This window comes from Pseudophryne corroboree, chromosome 4 (genome assembly GCF_028390025.1).
Source record: "Pseudophryne corroboree isolate aPseCor3 chromosome 4, aPseCor3.hap2, whole genome shotgun sequence".
Classification (NCBI taxonomy): domain Eukaryota; kingdom Metazoa; phylum Chordata; class Amphibia; order Anura; family Myobatrachidae; genus Pseudophryne; species Pseudophryne corroboree.
The window spans coordinates 830,210,744-830,236,628 of NC_086447.1; the positions used below are offsets into that span (position 1 = coordinate 830,210,744).

The 25,885-nt window shown below is 44.7% G+C and overlaps 1 protein-coding gene across 1 annotated transcript in view; it reads right to left on the reverse strand.

Annotated features, from left to right (window-relative positions):
* Positions 1–25,885, reverse strand: part of LOC134910470 (serine palmitoyltransferase 3-like) — a 312,941-nt gene that overhangs the window by 170,730 nt on the left and 116,326 nt on the right. The window contains exon 2 of the mRNA XM_063918543.1: positions 15,321–15,464. Coding sequence (XP_063774613.1) covers positions 15,321–15,401 — 81 coding nt within the window. The 5' untranslated portion in view covers positions 15,402–15,464. The remainder of the gene's footprint in view (positions 1–15,320; positions 15,465–25,885) is intronic.

Sequence of the window (25,885 nt, forward strand, 5' to 3'; positions counted from 1 at the left end):
GGGGGATTTTTGGCATAGCAAGGCTGCGAACGCTTGTGCAGCCCTGCTATGCAAAAAAAGTTTTGAGCAAAAGAGGTCCAGGGTCATACTTACTTACCCTGTGCGACGGATCTGGCGACGAAGGCCCCGGAATTGACATCAGACATCCGCCCTCCAAACGCCTGGACACGCCTGCGTTCGCCTTACCACACCTTGAAAACGGTCAGTTGACGCCCCGGAACGCCTCCCGCCTGTCAGTCTTCTTGCAGTCGCCGCTGCGATCACTTTTTCCGCTGGTGGCGTCGCTGCCCGGTGACGGCTGTCGCCATGCAATGACGCGCGTGCGCATTGCAGGCGCTGTGCAGGCGCAGTCCCGACCAATTCGCACTGCAGCGATGAACCGCTGCGTGCGAACGGGTCAGAATGACCCCCATGGTTTTGCCCAACTGCTAACAAATTTGCTGCTGCGGTCAACTCTGAATTAGGCCCATAGTGTAAAAACATAAAATTATGCAGAAACTGCAGGTTCTACAATAATTTCTGAAAGAAAAACCTTGATAAATATGACCATAATCTTACAATGAGTAAGCTGCATCCTTATACTCTAATGTGTCCATTAACCTTCAGAAGAGGTTTTTTTTAAAATTGTGATTATTAGATTACAAAGTACTTATCCTTGGAGTACGTAGATGCTAATTGCTAACGTTTCTATTACCAGATATCTATTATCAGAGTGTGCTGAATGTGTGCATTGCTACTGCTAGTAAAGGCCCGTATTCACGGGCAGCTCAGCACACATCTCTCCCCCCGCTCAGCACAGCGCGATGTGTGCTGAGCGCGCGGGGGGTGCGGGGGGAGGGTTAGGGGGGGGCGCTCATTTCACCCAGCAGGCCAATCTAGCACCAGCGATAGCGATGCGCGTAGCTGTGCATCGCTATCGCTGTGAGGGGTACACACGGAGTGATCGCTGCTTAAAATCTAAGCAATCTAGTCAGATTGCTTAGATTTTAAGTAGCGATCGCTCCGTGAGTACCCCCCTTAAGCTTAGGTTCCTACTGAACGTCATAAAAATAGGTTGTGGCAGTTATTGAGCAGCCGCTAGATAGATCATCGCTTGGAGAGTGATAAAATGGAAAGTGATAAACTACCATCCAACCAGCTCCTAACTCATTTTTCAAACAGGGCCTGTGACATAACAGTTACAGTAGGAGCTGATTGGCTGTAGATTTTTCTCTCTCCATTTTAGCACTCTCCAAGCGATGCTGCATCTAGCCCATTGTGATGTAAGTGGTATGGTGATAAACAAGACTGTTTTGCAGAGTGAATCAGCTCATCTGTAGCCTATAGGTGAGTGCAAGATTAATTTCTGATTACTTGAGTAAGATCCCAACTCATGCAAACTCTGGTGAGGCATGCCAAACATAGAATTTGATGGCAGATAAGAATCACTTGGCCCATCTGCCCCTTTTAATTATCCTTTAGGTAACCTAAACCCTATTTGATCCTTATTTCCTTATAAGGATATTCATATGTCTATCCCAAGCATGTTTAAATTGCTCTACTAGCTTAGCACCTACCACCTCTGACGGGAGGCTATTCCACGTATCCACTACCTTTCTGTGAAGTAATTTTTCCTTAAATTTCCCTTGAACCTACTTTATCTCCCTCCAGTCGTAGTGCATGTCCTCATGTTCTAATTAGAGATGAGCGGGTTCGGTTCTCCGAGATCCGAACCGACCCGAACTTCACCTATTTTACACGGTTCCAAGGCAGCCTCGGTTCTTCCCGCCTTGCTCGGTTAACCCGAAAGCGGCCGAACGTCATCATCCCGCTGTCAGATTCTCGCGAGATTCGTATTCTATATAAAGATCCGCGCGTTGCCGCCATTTTCACTCGTGCATTGGAGATTGAACGGAGAGGACGTGGCTGCGTTCTCTCCCTGAAAAGCTCCGTAATCTGTGCTCAGTGTGCTGCAAATATCTGCGCTCAGTGTGCTGCAAATATCTGTGCTCAGTGTGCTGAAAATATCTATGTTCTCTGCCTGAAAACGCTCCATATCTGTGCTCAGTGTGCTGCAAATATCTGTGCTCAGTGTGCTGCATTGTGGGGACTGGAAACCACCAATATATAATTATAGTAGTACAGTACAGTAGGCCATTGCTGTATTTTGCAGCTCTGTGTCAAGTATACTATCCATATCTGTGCTGCATTATTGTGAGCAGTATATAGTAGGACAGTGCAGCATTTTGGTGACCAACAGTATACATATAGTACAGTACAGTAGGCCATTGCTGTATCTTGCAGCTCTGTGTCAAGTATACTATCCATATCTGTGCTGCATTATTGTGAGCAGTATATAGTAGGACAGTGTAGCATTTTGGTGACCAGCAGTAGTAGTACAGACAGTACAGTAGGCCATTGCTATTGATATATTACTGGCATATAATTCCACACATTAAAAAATGGAGAACAAAAATGTGGAGGGTAAAATAGGGAAAGATCAAAATCCACTTCCCTCTCGTGCTGAAGCTGCTGCCACTAGTCATGGCCGAGACAATGAAATGCCATCAACATCGTCTGCCAAGGCCGATGCCCAATGTCCTAGTAGAGAGCATGTAAAATCCAAAAAACTAAAGTTCAGTAAAATGACCAAAAAATCTAAATTAAAAGCGTCTGAGGAGAAGCGTAAACTTGCCAATATGCCATTTACGACACGGAGTGGCAAGGAATGGCTGAGGCCCTGGCCTATGTTCATGGCTAGTGGTTCAGCTTCACATGAGGATGGAAGCACTCATCCTCCCGCTAGAAAAATGAAAAGACTTAATCTGGCAAAAGCACAGCAAAGAACTGTGCGTTCTTCTAAATCACAAATCCCCAAGGAGAGTCCAATTGTGTCGGTTGTGATGCCTGACCTTCCCAACACTGGACGGGAAGAGGTGGTGCCTTCCACCATTTGCACGCCCCCTGCAAGTGCTGGAAGGAGCACCCACAGTCCAGTTCCTGATAGTCAAATTGAAGATGTCACTGTTGAAGTACACCAGGATGAGGATATGGGTGTTGCTGGCGCTGAGGAGGAAATTGACTAGGAGGATTCTGATGGTGAGGTGGTTTGTTTAAGTCAGGCACCCGGGGAGACACCTGTTGTCCGTGGGATGAATATGGCCATTGACATGCCAGGTCAAATTACAAAAAAAAATCACCTCTTCGGTGTGGAATTATTTTAACAGAAATGCGGACAACAGGTGTCAAGCCATGTGTTGCCTTTGTCAAGCTGTAATAAGTAGGGTTAAGGATGTTAACCACCTAGGAACATCCTCCCTTATACGTCACCTGGAGCGCATTCATCAGAAGTCATTGACAAGTTCAAAAACTTTGGGTGACAGCGGAAGCAGTCCACTGACAACTAAATCCCTTCCTATTGTACCCAAGCTCCTGCAAACCACACCACCAACTCCCTCAGTGTCAATTTCCTCCTTAGACAGGAAAGCCAATAGTCCTGCAGGCCATGTCACTGGCAAGTCTTACGAGTCCTCTCCTGCCTGGGATTCCTCCAATGGATCCTTGAGTGTAACGCCTACTGCTCCTGCCTCTGCTGTTGTTGCTGCTGGGAGTCGATCATCATCCCAGAGTGGAAGTCGGAAGACCACTTGCACTACTTCCAGTAAGCAATTGACTGTCCAACAGTCCTTTGCGAGGAAGATGAAATATCACAGCAGTCATCCTGTTGCAAAGCGGATAACTCAGGCCTTGGCAGCTGTGTTGGTGTTAGACGTGCGTCCGGTATCCGCCGTTAGTTCACAGGTAATTAGAGAATTTCTTGAGGTAGTGTGTCCCCAGTACCAAATACCATCTAGGTTCCACTTCTCTAGGCAGGCGATACCGAGAATGTACACAGACGTCAGAAAAAGAGTCACCAGTGTCCTAAAAAATGCAGTTGTACCCAATGTCCACTTAACCACGGACATGTGGACAAGTGAAACAGGGCAGATTAAGGACTATATGACTGTAACAGCCCACTGGGTAGATGTATTGCCTCCCGCAGCAAGAACAGCAGCGGCGGCACCAGTAGCAGCATCTCGTAAACGCCGACTTGTTCCTAGGCAGGCTACACTTTGTATCACCGCTTTCCATAAGAGGCACACAGCTGACAACCTCTTACGGAAACTGAGGAACATCATCGCAGAATGGCTTACCCCAATTGGACTCTCCTGGGGATTTGTGACATCAGACAACGCCACCAATATTGTGCGTGCATTACATCTGGGCAAATTCCAGCAAGTCCCATGTTTTGCACATACATTGAATTTGGTGGTACAGAATTATTAAAAAAATTACAGGGGCGTGCAAGAGATGCTGTCGGTGGCCCGAAGAATTGCGGGCCACTTTCAGCATTCAGCCACTGCGTGCCAAAGACTGGAGCACCAGCAAACACTCCTGAGCCTGCCCCGCCATCATCTGAAGCAAGAGGTGGTAACGAGGTGGAATTCAAACCTCTATATGCTTCAGAGGATGGAGGAGCAGCAAAAGGCCATTCAAGCCTATACATCTGCCTACGATATAGGCAAAGGAGGGGGAATGCACCTGACTCAAGCGCAGTGAAGAATGATTTCAACGTTGTGCAAGGTTCTGCAACCCTTTGAACTTGCCACACGTGAAGTCAGTTCAGACACTGCCAGCCTGAGTCAGGTCATTCCCCTCATCAGGCTTTAGCAGAAGCAGTTGGAAAGATTGAAGGAGGAGCTAATACGGAGCGATTCCGCTAGGCATGTGGGACTTGTGGATGGAGCCCTTCATTCGCTTAACCAGGATTCACGGGTGGTCAATCTGTTGAAATCAGAGCACTACATTTTGGCCACCGTGCTCGATCCTAGGTTTAAAGCCTACGTTGTATCTCTCTTTCCAGCAGACACAAGTCTGCAGAGGTTCAAAGACCTGCTGGTGAGAAAATTGTCAAGTCAAGCGGAACGTGACCCGTCAACAGCTCCTCCTTCACATTCTCCCGCAACTGGGGCTGCGAGGAAAAGGCTAAGAATTCGGAGCCAACCCGCTGGCGATGATGCAGGACAGTCTGGAGCGAGTGCTGACATCTGGTCCGGACTGAAGGACCTGCCAACGATTACTGACATGTCGTCTACTGTCACTGCATATGATTCTGTCACCATTGAAAGAATGGTGGAGGATTATATGAGTGACAGCATCCAAGTAGGCACGTATACTGGCAGGAAAAAGAGGCAATTTGGAGGCCCTTGCACAAACTGGCTTTATTTTATCTAAGTTGCCCCCCCTCCAGTGTGTACTCCGAAAGAGTGTTTAGTGCAGCCGGTCACCTTGTCAGCGATCGGCGTACGAGGTTACTTCCACAAAATGTGGAGAAGATGATGTTCATCAAAATAAATTATAATCAATTCCTCCGTGGAGAGATTCACCAGCAATTGCCTCCAGAAAGTACACAGGGACCTGAGATGGTGGATTCCAGTGGGGACGAATTAATACTCTGTGAGGAGGGGGATGTACACAGTGAAAGGGGTGATGAATCGGACGATGAGGAGGAGGTGGACATCTTGCCTCTGTAGAGCCAGTTTGTGCAAGGAGAGATTGATTGCTTCTTTTTTGGTTGGGGCCCAAACCAACCAGTCATTTCAGCCACAGTCGTGTGGCAGAACCTGAGGCTGAAATGATGGGTTTGTTAAAGTGTGCATGTCCTGTTTATACAACATAAGGGTGGGTGGGAGGGCCCATGGACAATTCCATCTTGCACCGCTTTTTTTAATTTATTTATCTTTGCATCATGTGATGTTTGGGGCTAATTTTTTTAAGTGCCATCCTGTCTGACACTGCAATGCCAATCCTAGATGGGCCAGGTGTTTGTGTCGGCCACTTGGGTCACTTAGCTTAGTCATCCAGCGACCTCGGTGCAAATTTTAGGACTAAAAATAATATTGTGAGGTGTGAGGTGTTCAGAATAGACTGGAAATGAGTGGAAATTATGGTTATTGAGGTTAATAATACTATGGGATCAAAATTATCCCCAAATTCTATGATTTAAGTTGTTTTTGAGGTATTTTTTAAAAATAACACCCGAATCCAAAACACACCCGAATCCGACAAAAAATTTTCAGGGAGGTTTTGCCAAAACGCGTCCGAATCCAAAACACGGCCGCGGAACCGAATCCAAAACCAAAACCCCAAAAATTTCCAGTGCACATCTCTAGTTCTAATCTCTAGTTCTTCCTTTGAAGAAATTCTCCCTGCTGTACCATGTTTAAACCCTTGGTATATTTGAAAGTTTCTCTCATGTCCCCCCTTTCCCTATTGATATCCGGATAATAGGTTGACAGTACTAAGTTCGACAGTCAATCGGTCGACAACTATTGATTTACATGCATTATGTTGACATGGACAAAAGGTTGACATTGTCAAATGGTCGACGTGGCAATGGTCGACACAGAAAAAAGGTCGATGTGAGTTTTTAAAAAAAAAAAAAAATTAAATTTTAAACTTTTTCACACTTTACAATCCACGTGGACTATGATTAGGAAAAGTAACCTTGCCCACAGCATGGCAAGCGCAGCAAGCCTTGCAAGGGGACGCAGTGCATTTTATGGAGAATGTGACATAAAAAAATTACAAAAACTAACATCAACCTTTTTCCTGTGTTGACATGTGCGCATGCAGTCTAAGTCCTGTCGGGGGTGGTGACGGGGCTGCAACCCTGCATTTTGTGGGCATCAACGCACCGTTTGGGGGGCGGGGTCCGCACAACGCAGGCGTTCAGCCACTACTTGATGGATAAAGTTGTGAAGTTGCCCATAGCAACTAATTAGCTTCTAGCTATCATTTATCTAGCACAGTCTAAAAAATGCTAGTTAGAAGATTGGTTACTATGGGCAACGTCTCCACTTTATCTCTCTCCGAGATTTAAAACCTCTACCCCCTAGTCACATTATAGCGTATAGTCCATCCCGCTACTCGCAAATACCTCCATATGCATTTCTTTTTGCAAACTAACAGCCTTTGCCCAAAAGTGCGTAATGCCACAAAAGAGAGATTGTGCCTCTCACATTTCTCTCATCCTTTTCTGCCTCTCTTTCTATTATCACTTCCCTACGTGTGCTCTCTCTGGAGGTTGGTTTAAACAAAATACAGGTTAATAAAACTATATTTAACCCCCCCCCCAAAAAAAAAAAAAAAAAAAGTGTTTTGGATTTCTGATTTTTTTCCTGTATTTTGGTTACCATAATGAGATATCTAAGGGATAGGACCCAACTCTGTACACAAAATTCATTTATGTTTCATATGCACCTTATACATATAGGCCGGGATGTAGTGAAGTCCTAATTCGGCGACCATGCCGGATGCAGGCCGAACTCTGATGTTTTTATAAAGGGGCAATCATGTACAAGGTTACACCATGCCTTGTACATGATTGCCCCTTTCAAAAACATCCGGCCGCCAAACTTGGACTTAATTACATCCCGCCCAAGTAATTTTATACAATAGTTTTAATAATTTTGTGCATGAAACAATGTTTGTGTACATTGAACCGTCAGAAAGCAAAGGTGCCACTATCTCAGACGGAACTCAAACAATTTCAGATTTCGGATCATTTTTGGAATTTCAGATAAGGGATACTCAGCCTGTGCTCTATTTATATATTTTTTGTTTTTAAATACATATTGAATTAAATGTACACAGCAATGTTAGCAAATCACACAATAACCATTCACAAGAGCAGCAGTATATAAATGATATAGCAATATTAGTATCACAGCATAGAACATTTCATACATGGGGACTAATTCAAGGTTGCTTGCAAAACAAAATTTCTCTTACGTCCTAGAGGATGCTGGGGTCCACATTAGTACCATAGGGTATAGGCGGGTCCACTAGGAGCCATTGGCACTTTAAGAGTTTAATAGTGTGGTCTGGCTCCTCCCTCTAGGATCTCCTACTAGATTCAGTTTAGAAAATATGCCCGAAGGAGCCGGTCACAGCTAGGGGAGCTCCTAGAGCTTCTTTGGATTTATTTTTTTCTAAGAGTGTTTAGGCACAGGGAGGCTGCTGGCAACAGTCTCCCTGCTTCGTGGGACTTAGGGGGGGAGTAGTGTCCAACCCAGAGAGGTTAATGGCCACTATCTCTGCTGAGCGGACATTGAGCTCCTGAGGTTGATGATCGTTAGCCGCCCGAGGCGACCGCTCACTCCCGCAGCATGCCGCCACCTCCTAACAGAGCCAAAAGATTCCGGTGGTGAGTGTGATGGCGGCAACAGGGTGGGAGCGCAGTACTGACACTGCGCTCCGGAGGCTCAGTGGTACACAGTGCGGCGCTAGGAGGGGCGCCCCGAGCCAGCGCACATACCCTAAACTGTCCACTCAGGCTATCAGGGACCTCGGTAACGCTGCTAGCACCATACCTCTGGCCAGTATAAAGATTTCAAAGTGCGGGAAGACTGAGACGCCGACATGGAGCGCTGTCCCTCCACACGATTCTAACTGTGCGGTACCAGGGGGTTGTAAAAGGGGGGGAGGTGGTTGTTTACTGTGTAGTCTAGGTATTTAATTTATAACTGCCTGATATAGCACTGTGTGTGTGCTGGCTCCAAACTCTGTGTTTCTTTGAAGGTACTGTGTCTGACAATTTCCTGTGTGTGTGGGTGTATGCGAGTTTCTCACATAGCCATGTCCAGGGACTCTGTATCTTATGCTGCAGAGAGGAATCCATTCCATGTACTCAGGAATGTAATACCATGTTTCAAGCCCCTGAATCTGAGCCCCAATGGCTGGCTTCCATTAAGGGAATGATATCTCAGATTTCTACTAGGGTAGTCCATACTGAGGCTGAAACTCAGGTTTTAAAGAAATCTATGGACGTTTGGTCAGGTTCTGTCCCTATTACTTCTAAGCCCCCTGGCATTTACTCAAAGAAAGATGCACTTGCCCAGATTATGCAGGCCAACACGGATACCGACTCTAACACGGCGGACGGTGATGTGCTGAGGGGGGCGACATCACTTGCAAAGGGGGTACAGCTCATGATTGAGTTCATTAGGGATGTGCTGCACATTACTGACACACCACCTGAGCAGGTTGAGGAGGCTTACTTCACAGACAATAAGAAAGCCTCGCTAACCTTCCCTGCATCTAAGGAATTAAACGCATTATTTGAAAAGTCCTGGGAAACCCCGGAGAAAAAATTCCAGATCCCGAAAAGGGTTCTTGTTGTTTTTCCCTTCCCTGAGGAGGATAGAAAAAAATGGGAAACACCACCCATAGTTGACGCATCTGTCTCCAGACTGTCAAAAAAGGAGGTTTTACCTGTCCCTGGATCTACCGCGTTAAAAGAACCGGCTGATTGTAAGATTGACACTATGCTCAAATCCATATATACTGCTTCAGGAGTGGTGTTAAGGCCCACTATTGCCTGCGCATGGATTTCTAAAGCCATAGTGAAGTGGTCAGTCACATTACTAGAGGATTTAGATACGATGGATAGAAGTGACATTGAACTGTTTTTACGTAACATACAGGATTCGGCGGGTTTCATGGTGGAATCCATGAAGGACCTGGGTACTCTGAAGGATATATTCCATGGCTGTCTCAGCACGCAGGGGACTCTGGCTACGCCAATGGTCTGCAGATGCGGAATCCAGGAATCCTTCACAGGTCAGGCTCTATTCGGGGAAGCGTTGTATGTGTGGATTTCCACAGCAACCGCAGGTAAGTTGACCTCTCTTCCCTCAGCTGCCCTTCTACGAAGAAACCCTTTTCTTCATCACCATCGCAGTCCTTTCGGACCGCAAAGAGAAGTCCAAGCCCCCTACTACCTTCTTTAGAGGTGGTCGGGCAAAATCCAAAAAGACTGCACCTACAGGTTCCCAGGACCAGAAGCCTGCTTCTGGTTCCTCAAAATCCTCAGCAAAACGGTGGACAGCACAGCCTGGAGAACGGGCTGGTGGGTGCGAGACTCAGACATTTCAGCCACGTCTGGGTGTCGTCCAGCCTGGATCCCTGGATACAGGATATTGTGTCCCAGGGGTACAGGCTGGAGTTTCAAGTACTCCCGCCTCCCCGATTCTTCAAATCAGGCTTGCCAGCTTTACTGACGGAAAGGGCTATCTTACAAGAAGCCATCCAAAAATTGGAAAAGTCAGAGGTCATTGTTCCAGTTCCATCTCATCTGCAACACATGGGTTACTATTCAAACTTTTTCGTGGTTCTGAAACCGGATGGTTCAGTATGACCAATTTTAAACTTGAAATCGTTAAACCCTTATCTGAGGGAGTTCAAATTCAAAATGGAGTCTCTGAGAGTGGTGATCTAAGGTCTGGAGGAGGGAGAGTTTCTGGTATCCCTGGATACCAAGGATGGGTACCTCCACATTCCGATTTGGCCGCCTCACCAGGCTTATCTCATATTTTCACTGTTAGACAGTCACTATCAGTTCCAGGCACTGCCTTTTGGTCTCTCCACGCCACCGAGGGTGTTCACCAAGGTGATGGCAGAGATCATGGTTCTCCTCCGCAGACAGGGAGTGAACATGATTCCATATCTGGATGATCTGTTGATAAAGGCATCATCCAGACAGACGTTGTTACAGTCCATTGCTCTCATGACTCATCTGCTCAGGGAACACGGTTAGATCCTGGACCTTCCAAAGTCACATTTGGAGCCGACAAAGAGATTGTCTTTCCTGGGGATGATCCTCGACACAGACGTGCAGAGAGTGTTTCTACCGGTGGAGAAAGTGGGATGTCTTGAAGCCTGCCCGGGTATCGGTTCATCAGTGCATTCGCCTTCTGGGGAAGATGGTTGCTTCCCACGAGGCTCCACAGTACGGAAGATTTCATGATCGGTCATTCCAACTGGATCTCCTAGACAAATGGTCGGAATCTCACCTGCACATGCACCAGAGGATATGCCTGTCGCCGAAAGCAAGGATTTCCCTCCTCTGGTGGCTGCAACTGCCTCACCTTCTGGAAGGCCGCAGGTTCGGGGTTCAGAAATGGATCCTTCTGACCACGGATGCAAGTCTCCGAGGTTGGGGCGCAGTCACCCAAGGGAAAACCTTCCAGGGAAGGTGGTCAAGTCAGGAATCCCTTCTTCCTATAAACATCCTTGAGCTAGGAGCCGTGTACAACGGTCTTCTACATGCAGCACACCTTCTGCAAGATCAGGCCATTCAAGTTCAGTTGGACAATGTCACGACGGTGGCCTACATAAATCGACAGGGTGGAACGAAGAGCAGAGCTGCAATGTCAGAGGTGACAAGAATCCTCCTCTGGGCAGAAAGGCATGCAGTGGCGCTGTCAGCAATCTTCATTCCGGGAGTGGACAACTGGGAAGCGGACTTCCTCAGCAGGCACAATCTCCATCCAGGAGAGTGGGGCCTTCATCCGGAAGTGTTCGCAGAGGTGACAAGTCTTTGGGGTGTTCCTCAAATAGACATGATGGCCTCCCATCTCAACAAGAAGCTTTGAAAGTACTATTCAAGGTTGAGAGACCCACAAGCAGTGGCGGTGGTCGCCCTGGTATCTCCGTGGGTGTTCAAGCCAGTGTACGTGTTCCCTCCACTTCCTCTCATCCCAAGGATTCTCAAAATAATAAAATTAACAAGAGTTCAGGCGATCCTCATTGCTCCGGACTGGCCAAGGAGGGCTTGGTATGCGGATCTTCTGGGGTTATTGCTGGAAGATCCGAGGCCTCTTCCTCTTCGAGGGGACCGTCTGCAACAAGGGCCGTTCGCTTATCAAGACTTACCGCAGCTATGTTTGACGGCACGGAGGTTGAACGCCAGATCTTAGCTCGGAAGGGTATTCCGAGCAAGGTTATCCCTACCCTGATACAGGCTAGGAAGGGAGTAACGTCTAAACATTATCATCGCATTTGGAAAAAATATGTCTCTTGGTGTGAATCCAAGAAATTTCCTACGGTGGAGTTTCAACTGGGACGTTTTCTCCTCTTCCTGCAAGCAGGTGTGGATATGGGCCTGCGTTTGAAATCCATAAAGGTCCAGATTTCGGCTTTATCCATTTTCTTCCTGAAACAATTGGCTGTTCTCCCTGAGGTTCAGACTTTTTTGAAAGGGGTTCTGCACATCCAGCTTCCCTTTGTGGCACCTACGGCACCCTGGAATCTTAACATGGCGTTGCATTTACTGCAGTCGGATTCGTTTGAGCCTTTACAGCAGGCTGAGGTCAAGTTTCTCACGTAGAAGGCTGTCACTTTGTTGGCCTTAGCTTCTGCTGGACGTGTGTCGGAATTAGGGGCTTTGTCCTGTAAAAGCCCCTACTTAATCTTCCATGAAGATAGAGCTGAGCTCAGGACGCGTCAGCAGTTCCTTCCAAAGGTTGTGTTGGCTTTTCATATCAACCAACCTATTGTGGTGCCAGCTGTTTTGCAATCCACCTTGAATTAGGCCCTTGAGCTCTACATCAGGCGGAGAACATTCCCAAATTTGGGAGTTTGTATTTTATACAAATAATTTTGTATTTTGTATTCAGGAAATAACTAGATACAAATAAAGTACCTGCTTATGCCATTCGGAGGCTTTGATTTGATAAGAATGCATTGTTGATAAGGGCAATATTGACTTTCTGTAGTGTGCCAACCTAATAGTACATGGGTCACATACTGTACAGTAGAACAGGAAATGGAAAAACTACTTTTAATAAGACACATTTTTATCTGTATGTTTTGAAAACACACACACACACACACACACACACACACACACACACACACACACACACACACACACACACACACACACATATACAGGAGAATGCAAGTACACCTGATCTGGGCAGGTAATGCAGAAATGATCACATGGTCCCTAGGATCACCTTTCATGAGAACCACATCAAGCAGCAGTGAGACTGCAGGTCTGTCAGTCTCTCTGCCCTCCCTGGTGCCTTGTGCTTTGGCAACGCTGCTGTCTAGAAGGAAAAATAAGATGCTGCTACTGGAGACACGTTACACAGGAGGCGTAAGATGGATGACAGCATAGGAGTTATTTAACTCTTATTTCAATACTCATTCATAACTGTTAAATATGAACGTAAGCGTCCAGATTGTGAAGTAAGTAAATAACATGATTTTCATAACTTCCATAGACAACTGAAATAAGGGTTTTTATATATGAAATTCCTGGCTAAGACAGTTTTAAGGGGCTGGGGAGTGAATGGGGCTGGAGTCTTTATCTGATCAGACGGCATCTGACAGCACAGGATACAGATAGCTGAGCAGTGGGGGCTGTGTGATTATCTTATTGTATTGGGATACTGATAAGATACCAGCGGAACAGATGGGCCAGCAGACTCTGTATGCTGTAACTCTGGGTCTGTAAGACAGGGAAGGAACACACGATTGGGCAGCAGAGCAAACCTTGACTTTAGAATCCCAATGCCCTTTGCCCCGTCACACCTAATGGATCACCACACTGTGTCACATTAGTATAGCCAACCAGCCTCTGTGCTGTAAACACATCTGCTTCCTACTGTTCACATGTAACATGTTGCACACTGAATTTCTTCATGTAATGTATGACGCATCAGTGCCATGTCGACATAATTGCGTTACAGATGAATAAAATATAATACAAGTTCGATACCAACATGATTCATGTTATTCACAGCAAGATTTTATTCATTCTAATGCATAGTAAAGCTAATTTCCTTACTATACATGGACCAGCCCATAGGGAGTTGCACAGAATCACTCTTATAGACCATACAGCACGGGCATTTTGTAACGTATATATAATATATAAATATTTTGGTGAATCGCAAAGTGAATAAGTGAATCCCCCTCTTAAAAAAATCCTGCTCTTGTCCATGCCCCAATACCAGACTCTAACTAGGGTATGACGAGTACACAAGCGGGTTTTCAAAAAAGTTTCTGCAATGGCATGGTCATCCAGGTGACAATCAGACACTTAGGGAAAGCAGTGTCCTCATGATCTCTATCTACCCTGTGTATCACAATAGGAGGCTGATCACTGGTATTTCCTACATAACTGGATGTAGTGAAATTAGATAATTGCCATATTGCATTGAAAAATAGTAATAATTATCAAACATACGTTGGCTATAGGCTTATTGTCACTTCAACATTTTTCTTAAATTGTAAAGTAAAGTACATAGTTAGTCCAGCTCTCCCTGTCTATAACATGCACGACGGGTGCCTGCACAATTGTTAATAGATACTTGCGGACAGGTGCAGCACTCCTGGCGGTTTGAACAATGGTATCACACAGGCATCATGCTTGGCAACGTTTCAGTGCCGTATACTGAGACCTGACGAAAGTGCCACCACAATATACGGCACCGAAACATCGCCAAGCATGATGTCTGTGGGATACCGTTATTCAAACTGCCAGGAGTGCTGCACCTATCCGCAAGGATATATACATATATATATATATATATATATATATATATGTATTTTATTTTATCTGTATCCTATATATATTGTTTTATAGTCTTTTATATCGCTCTCTTTCTTCTTTTATTTTTTATTTTTTCTTACTTTTTAATGTGTCCCTGATAAAGTATATATGTATATTGGTTTTTACTCCGGTGTTTAGAATAAAAATTATTGTTATATACACTGCTAAAAACAAATGCAATTTGGCTCATTTTGCTTAATATTAAGATATATATTTTTCAGTTCTTAACTTCAGTTTTATCACCATTCTCTATACTTTATAGCCTTCTTTTTAAATACTGTTATAAACACCGTTGGTCGCTGTCACCCCTATTCCTAGATCTATATTCTTTTGTATAGCACTTTACCGATGCTTGATACTTAGGGGCTAGCTGACACCCTAAAATACTAAGGGAGTGTTTTACACAGGTCTATTAGTGACCTTTTTTTACTATTGCTGTTCACAAGCGCAAGTGGCGCCTTACCTCTATTGCTTGTAAATATATATATATTTACAAATCATTCTATTCTCATCTTTTTTTTTTTAAAATAATTTGTATAGCACATTTATTGCTTTTATATATAGCAGTGCCTAAACATTTACTGAAATAGTAATTATATTCATTGCGGATGTTTTGTTTTTTGCAAATGTTGGGGGGAGTGCAAATGGGGTATCCAGGTGGAAAAAGATTGAAAACCACTGGCTTAGATCATTGTAGTGCTTATTGCTATTCCTATGCTATGCATTAACTTAGCGATAAACCATATACAGTATGTTGCTATTGTGGTTGATAATAATAATACCAACCAGAGAGTAAAAACATTACAAAATACACAATTATTCTCCAATGCAGCTGCAACCTCAGAAGCTGAGCTGACAATCATTCACTGGAAAGCAATGACTGGGTGCGTCTCACCTTTACCAATTGCTGGTGATCTGTCCCGACGGTGGTGCTCTGAGAGATGCAAGGTTCTCCTGGTGTTAATAGCCTGGTCATCCTCTTAGCCTCTGCAGCTGCCTACTAGATTGCCTGCCACTGCCTCCATCCACTGGCCATGCTCTGTCCAATAGATCAGAGGGCGGAGTCAGCTAAACTCTGCATGCAATCTATCACCTAGAGTTACTGCTTGGTGTATCCGAAGTGCCAGCGCTTAACAAATCTGTCCTCCCTAGCCAACAAGCACCTGCCATCTGTAGCTGAGCATATCAGCATGGGACTGATGCCTTCCCCTGATCCTTGCAGTTGCAGGTTCTGCTGTTTAGTAATATTAACTTGGCTTACAGCCCAGTCATAAGGAAATTGAACTCTGGAACCATAATTGTAAGAAGTACACTGAGCATTCTATCAAACAGTATGTAGATAAGTTTAAAGATATTAAAGGGACACGATAACATAAAATACTATAGGGATGTATCAAACGTTAAAATGACAGTTAGAAATGTATGGGTTTCTATGGGAAACTTTTAGCAACTAACCAATGCTGTCTTCTATCTGAATTAAAAAAACAACAACAGAAAACGTGTGTGCACTTCTTTATATGTGATAGCTACTATCGCTGCTTATCTCCTTAAGACTTTAAATAATTAACAGCATTGCGGTGTGTGTTTCTCTAGACTTACGAAACAGTAACAGATCCTGAGAGTTACAGCCAGAATGCAGAGGCCAAAATTTACATGGTAATTGAATTTGGAGTTATATCAGTCGTTAATGAATGATACAGAATTTCCTAGAGTGACTATGTAAATGAAGCAGCCAGCCAATCAGAGGCGGAAAGGAAAGAGTGTGAAACATTTCCCACGTTCTTTAATTGGTTGCATGGTCCAGTTATTCACACTGGGAAACAATGAGAATATTTATTTATTTATTTATTTAATGCCAGCCCTGACGTTTTTATATATTGTTTTTTAATTATCTTTTCCAGGATTCCGTTATATTCTCTTTAGGTCAGCGTGAGATAAGAGCGCAGTCAGTGATCACTTTGTATCAAGAACACAAAGCAAAAGCAGTTAACCTTCGAAGTGATAAGAAGGGTGGGGACATTTTTTGGGGCATTCAAATTTAATATAGAAATGGCGTAGATTTATAGTCAATAGGGTGACACTAAATGGTAGACAGCGAATAATTCGACAGGGTCAAAAGGTTGAAAGGTAATTGGTTGACATTGATTTAGGTTCGACAGGGTTAAAAGGTCGACATTCAAATTTGTCAACATGAAAAAAAAGGTTTCCACATGGTTTCTCATGGTTTGTAGGGTTTGGTTTAGGATTCGGATGAGGGTTAGGCTGAAGGAGGGTACAGTTAGGGTTAGGCAGTAAGGGAAGGTTTAGGGTTAGGCTGCAGGAGGGTACAGTTAGGGTTAGGCACTAAGGGAAGGGTTAGGGCTAGGCTGCAGAAGGGGATGGTTAGGGTTAGGCACTAAGGGGATGGCTAGAGTTAGGCTGTAAGGGGATGGTTAGGGTTAGGCTCTAGGGCAGGGGTGGCCGGACTTTTGGGACCTGGGATCTACTTTTTGTCCACTTACTTACCGGTGATCTACCGGCGTCAAATAACACCAATAATAACACTCACATTTAAGAATAGCATTAAGAATGACAATATCAAATAACCCCCCTCTGTGCAAATCCCCCCCTTGTGCAGATACCCCCTTCCACTCCCCTGCATAATAGCCCCCTGTACAATACCCTTCTCCGTGCAAATCCCCCACTTTGCATATACCCCCCTTCCAGTCCCCTGCATAATAGCCCCTTGTACAATAATACGCTCTGTGCAGATCCCCCCTTTGCAGATCATCCCTCCCCTGTGAAGAAACCCCCCTTTGCATAACTTACCTGACAATTTGTCACGCTGCCTAGCTTCAGTCCTCCCTCTCCCTGCAGTCACGGTTCCCGCTTTCACGCTGCATCTCCTGTTGTTGCCACCACCGGCTGGATCAAACTGGATCCAACTAGCGCCCAGGCTCCTCACATCGCGGGTGATGTCATTACGTCACCCGCACACTGCATCCCTGGGAACTGTGAAGAGAAGCAGCGGCGGCAGGCTCATTACAGTTATTTTCTGTTAAGTCTGTTGCGATCTACCGGCGGATGCTCCGCGAGCTACCAGTAGATTGCGATCTACCTTTTGGCCACCTCTGCTCTAGGGGAATGGTTAGGGCTAGGCTGCAGAAGGAGATGGTTAGGGTTAGGCACTAAGGGGAGAGTTAGAGTTAGGCTGTAAGGGGATGGTTAGGGTTAGGCAGTAAGGGAAGGGTTAGCGTTAGACTGCAGGAGGGTACGGTTAGGGTTAGGCACTAAGGGAAGAGTTAGGGCTAGGTTGCAGAAGGGGATGGCTAGGGTTAACACTAAGGGGAGGGTTAGAGTTAGGCTGTAAGGGGATGGTTAGGGTTAGGCTCTAGTGGGTTAGGCACCAGGAGGAGGGTAAGGTTTAGGCAATGATAACAAAAACAAACCATGTGTTGACCTTATTTGGGTGAACCATTGAATGCTAGCCTTTTAAACATGTTGACCTATAATCCTGTTGCCCTAAGTCTACGTTGACCAATTATCTGTACACCTCATGATCCTGTTGACCTTTTGACACTGTTGACCTTTTTCACTGTCGACCATATGGTGTCAAGCTGTTGACTGTTGACCTTTTCACAGTCGATCTTTCAATACACATCCGTTAGCTCAATATCACATTTTTTATTCCAGAGAGGGATCTTTGGATTCTTCTCCAGTAGTGATGCACTATCACTTTACTATTTACTCTTTGACGGGCTGGGCTCTTATCAGAGTCACAGTGCCAACACGAGTCAATTGATAAATAGCCCTAAAAAGTAATTCCTCATTACCATAATATGTGGTAATAAAAAAATTTAATTTTCAGGGCTGCACTGGTAGTCTTAAAAAAATAAACCTCTATGTAAGTAACGGGGAAATAAATGATTGAATATTTTTTTTACTATCAAGATATTGTGGAGATAAATTGCTTTTTTTTACCAAGACATTTATAAAACTTTTATATGCACTAAAGTTTTGTTTCTCTTACATTTTTCTTTTTAAACAATACAGTCATTTATTTTTGATGCTTGGTTATGTTTAGCAATATGTAATTTTTTTAGATGTGTGCTGAAGTCACAAGGCAGGTGTTTTATTTCTAAATTAATACTTAACCCAGTGGTTCTCAAACTGTTTGCCGTGGCACCTTTGGGAGCCTCAGGGCACTTGTAGGGGTGCCTTGGATTGGTGGTCCATCACCAATTGATATTATTTATTTATTTTAATATATTTTTTTATTGAAACACGTAAAATACCATAATGTGTACTGTTTTCTTGATAATAAAAACATGTATGATAACAAAAAAAATTCCGTGTAACGTGTCATATATAACATCCTTCATAAGGTTATCTAAACATACCATACTGATATCTTGAGTCAGCAGCACATCCCAATAAGAAAGAGATACATCCGTTATACAGGAATAAAGTTCAATGTCCTTTCCCATAAGACTATGTGTTTAGGAAACAATTCCCCCCGACCCTTCTTGTCGCTATCCGTCCCTTTGTCCCAAAGATGTAGTGGGTTTATTAGGGCAATCATGGTAATACAATTACCGACGGGTCCCCAGATAATTCCCGACTAACGTACCAATGCGTGAGTTTTAGGGATTCATGTATTCTGGAACACATGTCTAACGGCAGGGTATCGAGATAGCTTTCCCAGGTTCCAAAGAAACCAGCTGAACGCTTTTCTTTTTCCAGCATGGTGTCAATCCACTCCATGTTGAATACATGGTGTAGTTTATCTTTAAACAGTTTCAGGGTGGGGGGAGTTGCCTCAATCCATGTCTGCAAGATGGCTTTACGAGCGGTCGCACTTATAATTAATAACAAGCGTTTACATCCCCTCTCTATTCGTTGTTCTCTTGGTAACATACCGAATATTGCCCATATGTCAGTAAAAGGAATATAGTTTACCAAGTTATTGAGAGCAAATTGTCTTACTTTGAGCCAGAATAATCTCAACATGGGGCATTTCCAGAAATAATGGTACATTTCAGCTATATCAGTGTGGCATCTGGGACAAGAAGCGGATGGTATCAATCCTGCTAAATGTTGTCTATGAGGCGAAAAGTAAGCCTTATGATAAATGTTCAAAAACATTTCCTGATATTGCATTGCCGGAATTGTTTTTCTCGACCAACATAATGTCTTCAACAATCCATCACATGTCAAAGAGGGAATAATGCGTACCCAAGCATTCATACACGACTGAATAAGATTGTGGTTAATATTTTGCCTCAGGAAAGTATAGTGGTGTGAGATCGCTCCCTTTACTGTCAAATCCGACTTTAGCAGCACATCTAAAGAGTTATTCCAGTCCTTGTCAGACAATTTGCCTATCACCGACATAGCATAGTGTTTAGCCTGCATATATGCAAAAGGGTATCTCTGGAAACTCGGGAACCTCTCCAATGCTTGTGTATATGAAATAAGGGCTTTAGTGTCCTTGTCTAAAAGTGACCCCACATTATGTAGTCCTTCTGAGTTTAGTCTATCGTATGGTGAGGCTGCCAGACCGCCCTGAAAGTCAGGATTGTGAAAAAAGGGAGTTATAGGAGTTTAAGTCTTGTCTATGTCTGAGTATATGCCAAAGACGTTTTGTAGTCCATAATAAAGGGTTATTACGTATATTGTCTTCTACTTTACTATTATGTAGATGTAGCAGACCCATCAAGTTACAGTTAATTAAAAACTGTTGTTCTAGAGAAGTGTTTGCATATAGGTCAGTTTCAGACAACCAGTCTCGTAGATATCTCAATACCGCCGCTTGATTATAATATAAAATATTAGGAAAATGAATCCCTCCATTGGCAACCGGTTGTTGCAATTTTATCAGCCCTATGCGCGGCCTTTTAGCTCCCCAGATAAATCTTCTAAAGTGGGCATTCAGTGAACCAATATCCTTTTGAGATAAAAGAAGAGGTAAAGCCTGTAATATATATAACCATCTTGGAAACGTCACCATTTTAATGAGATTCGCTCTCCCCACATACGACAGCATCAAGTGTGCCCAGCCCTCTAGCTCCCTTGCCGTATCTGTTAGTGCCGTAGAGATGTTTAATCTGTATAGCTCTGCCGGCCGTTTGGGGAGGCGAATACCTAAGTAGTCGATGTATGATCTTGCCCACCTCACTGCTAATTGTCGTCCCCAGTGTGGAGTGGTAGTCCGAGGATTCAGATAGAGACCTACTGACTTAACCAGGTTAACTGTGAATCCTGAGATTTCACCAAATTCTCCCAATTTCCCTAAAATTTTTTGCAGAGACGTTTTCGGGTCATCGATATATAATAATACGTCATCCGCAAAGACAGACAGTTTCATTTCTGCCCCACCCACCTTTATGCCCTTAAATTCCATCCAAGATTGTAGAATACGGAACAGAGGGTCTATACATAGATTAAACAGTAAGGGGGATAATGGGCAGCCCTGGCGTGTTCCCTGAAACATATATATGTGGTCTCCCCTGACGCCATTAATTAACAAAGATGTTTTTGGTTGGGTATAGAAATATTTAATTAAATCAGTAAAAATCGGGTCAAAACCTCTCCTGTCCAGTACCGCAAACAGATGTGGCCATGCCACTGAGTCAAAGGCTTTATTTGTATCCAAACTGAGTAGCATGCTATTGGGATGCGATGTTTGGGTTCCCGCTACCACTGCTGCTATGGCCATCCTTATTGCCCTTACAGAATGTCGCCCCCTAACAAATCCAGTCTGATGACTGGTCAACAAATCCGGCAGTATGACTTGTAATCTATTGGCCATAATCTTAGCTAATAATTTCAGGTCGACATTAAGGAGAGATATCGGCCTGTAGGAATCCATCAACAAAGGGTCTTTATCAGGTTTCAAAATAAGGGAGGTGTAAGCATCAGTAAAAGAAGGAAAAGTTGGTTTATCTTTTAACACTTTGTTAAACAAAGTCAATAACGTGGGCAAAATTTCAGTCTCCAACAACTTGTAGTACATGCCAGAAAATCCATCTGGGCCAGGAGATTTATGGGGCAATAATCCCTTTATAACAATTCTCAACTCCTCCTCCGTTATATCCCTGATTAAACTATCTCTCTGTTCTTGAGACAATTTGGGTAACCGAGCTGAGGATAATAGGTGATCCTGTCGGTCCTTCGAAATGGGGATATCCTGGTATAAAGTCGCATAGTAGCTGTGAAATTGATCAAGTATATCTCGAGTATTAACACAAGTTGTGTTAGTAGCAGGGTCTCTAATGGCTGTAATAAAGGAACGTTTTTTTTATACGGTTTAGACATAAGGGCCAGCAACCTGCCAGATTTGTTTCCCCATTTAAAATAAATCTGCTTGGAGTGATCCAAACTGGATCTAGCCTGTGCGACCAAAAAGGCTTCAAGAGCCTTTCTGGATTGTAAATAATTATCCAAAGTGGAATCTGAATGATTTGATTGGTATAGTCTAAAGGTTTGCGACACTGATTTCTGTAAATCAATATACAGTTTAGCAGATTCTTTCTTACGCCTGGCAACATATTGTATAATGTGGCCTCGCATGACCGCCTTTGACGCCTCCCAGAACAAGACAATGTCATCCCAGCTTTCGATATTGTCTTCTTGGTAGTTTGACCAGAAGGTCGTAAGGAAGTTTCTGAAATCTTCAGATTTGGCTAAGTAGTCCGGGAAGCGCCAAAGGCGAGTCGTCTCCACCACCACATGATGCCATAGATCCAAAGATATCGGAGCGTGATCAGAAATCAAGATATCATGGATCTCAGCCCGTTTCACCTGTGTCATTAAAGAATTTGCCAGTAAAAAGAAGTCAATTCTGGATAGTGACTGATGCGTCCTGGAAAGGTGAGTATATGTGTGGTCACCATCATGTAAGAGTCTCCATGGATCACTAACTTGAAGAGTCGTTCTGAGTGTTTGTATATGATACCAAGAGTGAGGTAAGGTCCTATTTATTGGCGGAGATTTATCAATCATGGGGTCATCCACGGAGTTAAAGTCACCTGCTATAACTAAGTTGTAAATGTGGCGGTTCGCTACTAATTGTGTCATTTTAGCCAAAAAACGGTCTGGGGCTACATTCGGGGCATATATGTTGAGTAAGGTATATTTGGTCCCGTCTATGTCAACATCTATCAATAAAAAACGTCCATCTGGGTCTTCCATTCTATCTAAAATGTCATATCGTAAACCTCTACGAAAAACTATGGCTACTCCCCGAGATTTATTTCTATAAGAGGCTGTAATACATTCCCCGATCCAACGGGCCCTAAGGGTCGAGTCCTGTCCCCGCACCCATTGGGTCTCCTGCAGTAGAGCAATGTCGGGTCTCAATCTCCGCAAATGAGTTGCCACTTTCTGTCGCTTGATCGGAGTGTTGAGACCCGCAACATTCCAAGAAACCAGTTTACAGTAAAGGGGGGGTCATAGGTGTATCATGGGAATGAGTGGGAGCAGACATGGACCGAGGCAAACTCTGAGTGACATAGCTGTCTCATGGGATTGGACGTACATAATAAACATTGGAATATAGACATAATAAAAACATATGTCGACATACATAGGTATAGGAAATTACAAGACACAAAGTATCTATCAGCGTAGACTAAAGAGCTGTAGAAACGCATTTGAAGGATAAGAAGAATTATCATAAGTACATGTTTCTCTATTTTCCTATTGAGAGCATACGATGGGCTTAACCCATCAATCTGTCTTGGGGACCCCAACAGTGTCATGCGGGGGGCTCCGGTAACCGTATAGATCCTTATTATCCTACTAACTATCTGCTATACAAACCGAGCAGAAAAGGGGGCAAAGAGCCACAAAGTGAGTAACTAAGAGACCAATTATGTCCTAGTGATCTGAGTAACTTTGCCACTTCTAACGTGAGCTTCGCCAAGTGCTTGACATGTCCACAGCCCATCCTATCACCACCAAATGGTTGCAGAACGATCCAGGGACTGATGGACAACCACCGCCTCACACACGTATAAGATACTCAAATGTGTGATATACTTAGCGGCCGTCATCCACCGCCCCCAAGACCCTCCTATCGAAGAATCATTCATCAAATCGCTCCGGGGACCGGGCTTGATCTCTACATAGGTGATCCTTGGCCTGTTTCGGATCAGTAAAATACACCGGATGACCATTTTCCATGATCCACAGTTTTGCCGGGTACATCAATGCGAAGCGTTCATTACGCTCCACTAGCATCCTGCAAACCTCGGAAAATTCCCTTCTCTTTTGTGAGACTAAGACAGAAAAATCCTAAAATATCAAGATCTTCTGTCCGTCCACAACAAGAGATTGGGCAGTGCGATAGGCTGTCAACATTTTTTCCTTGGCCCTAAAATCCAGGAACTTGGCTATAGCAGGCCTGGGTCTAGCCATCCTCTCCTGTCTTTCAGGGCCAAACCTATGTGCCCATTCAATCTGGGGGATAGCATCTGTAACGTGAATCCCTAACACCTGTGGGATACGGACACTAATATAATCAATCAGTTGGGGACTCCATACGGACTCCGGAATACCTATGAACCGGAGGTTGCTCCTCCTGTCCCTGTTTTCCAATTCGTCTAGCTTAGCCACCAGCGTCTGGATGGTGCGGTTTCTTTGGTCATCAGAAACCTGTAAAGCGTGAACCGAGTCCTCATTATCGCTAAGACGCTGTTCTAGCGAAACTATCCTTGAGGTATTAGAGTCAATCATTGCTAGTGAAGTCTCTAATCTAGTGTGTAGGTCCTCGAACTTTTTGTCCAATAAGGGCATCAGTAGTTGAATCGTCACTTTTGCATTATCCTCAGATGTAGGTATAATCGGCATCTGAGAAGGTGTTGCCCCACGCTCCCCTGTCACAACCCCCATTGACTGCCTCGCAGGGGAAGATGGAGCGGCCAAAGCCGTTGATTTATTTTTGTTTCTAACCATAGTGGAGTCGGAGTGAGTGCTGGGGGTGTCAGACAGAGTGTGTTTCTCTAAGTATTTGTCCATACCCCAGTACCGATTACTGGAATAAAACAATGGTTGTTCCCCGTGTTCTATGGTTGACAGAAAGTGACCAAACCTATCGTAAATGTCGTCAGGCTGGTGGCAAGTGGCTTAATAGGCTCTCACCCCCTCAAGTTCTGACCCCTACATAATCAGAGCGTCTCTTCTTTTCAGAACCTATGAACACTCAGCCAAGTCAAAAGTCGTGTGACCCCTAACAATGACCGTAATAGAGGTCTATCAGTTAAGTGATAATAAAGAATATAAGGATGATTATCTCCACATAATCACCACAGGCGTTACCGCTCTAACAGCAGTCAAATGGGTGATAGTAAAATATTTCTTCTGAGTAGTATAGAGCTAACAACAAAAAACAAAAACACCCCCAAAAGGGAACTATTATGCTATCTCTATAGTGCCTGCTATATAACAATCCCTCACAAGGTGGAACCAGAAAGCTACTATACAACAATCCCTCACAAGGTGGCACCAGAAAGCTATTATATGTCTTAGCTTGTGATAGCAATACCCTCCTACAATATAGGTCAGTGAGGAACAATTTAGTTATACTAGAAGATAGTATAGGTGTTTTAGGCACATACAGCTAACATTTATAACACAACCAGTAATGATAATGAAAACGCACCATGTGAAGGACAAGCGGTTAGAGTCCCAATAATACCCACCCCAAGTCCAGAAAATGGTATAAGCAGCCCTAACAGAGGTAGAGGCAGGCTCTGGGATCCACAGCAATGTTCCAAGCAGTATCCCTCAGTCCCTCCACAGGCCCCCCTTCATCCACCCCGAAATATGTAGGGTAATATTGCCCCAGAGTTTAGGAAAGAGTCAGGTAGGTGCAAACAAATAGGGAGAGAAGTTCAGCAAAGTGGGCGCTTCGAGTCCCCCAAGTCCCCTCACCTGTTATTTAATGAATGGTTCACGACTCTCTCCACGAGCTGAGTATCAGAGGCAGGGAATCAGTGCAGCAGCGAGGCCCACCTCCAGCCGCGCGAGATGGGCAAACAGGCCGACAAGCCCAGCAAGGCCACCACTCCAGTTTCCCCGGCTCCCCACAAGATGAAACCGCCTCTAGGCCGTAGGAGGCGTCCGCCGAAGCCACTCTCTCTCCGGTGCCCCGATCCTCTCCTCAATGCAGCAGAGCACCAGCGGAAGAGCCGAGTCCGTCCACAGCAGCCTGAAGTGGGAGCCCGGCGTGCTCCGGCAGCAGCGTCCCCCGTGCGGCCCTAGCAGCCCGATCTCCGCGGCATCCGTCCTCTGGCGTCCAGTCAGGTAAGGCCCCAGATGGCAAGATCCCGAAGGCAGCGAGAGTCCGCCCCGCGCCCCCCGCTGACCGGCCGCCAGAGGGGTCCTGACAGGAGGCCAAGCGATCCCTGCTCTGTGCGATGGACGCGTCCACATGGTCTCCCAGGGGTCAGGCTTCGCGGGGCACTCCTGTGATACGCT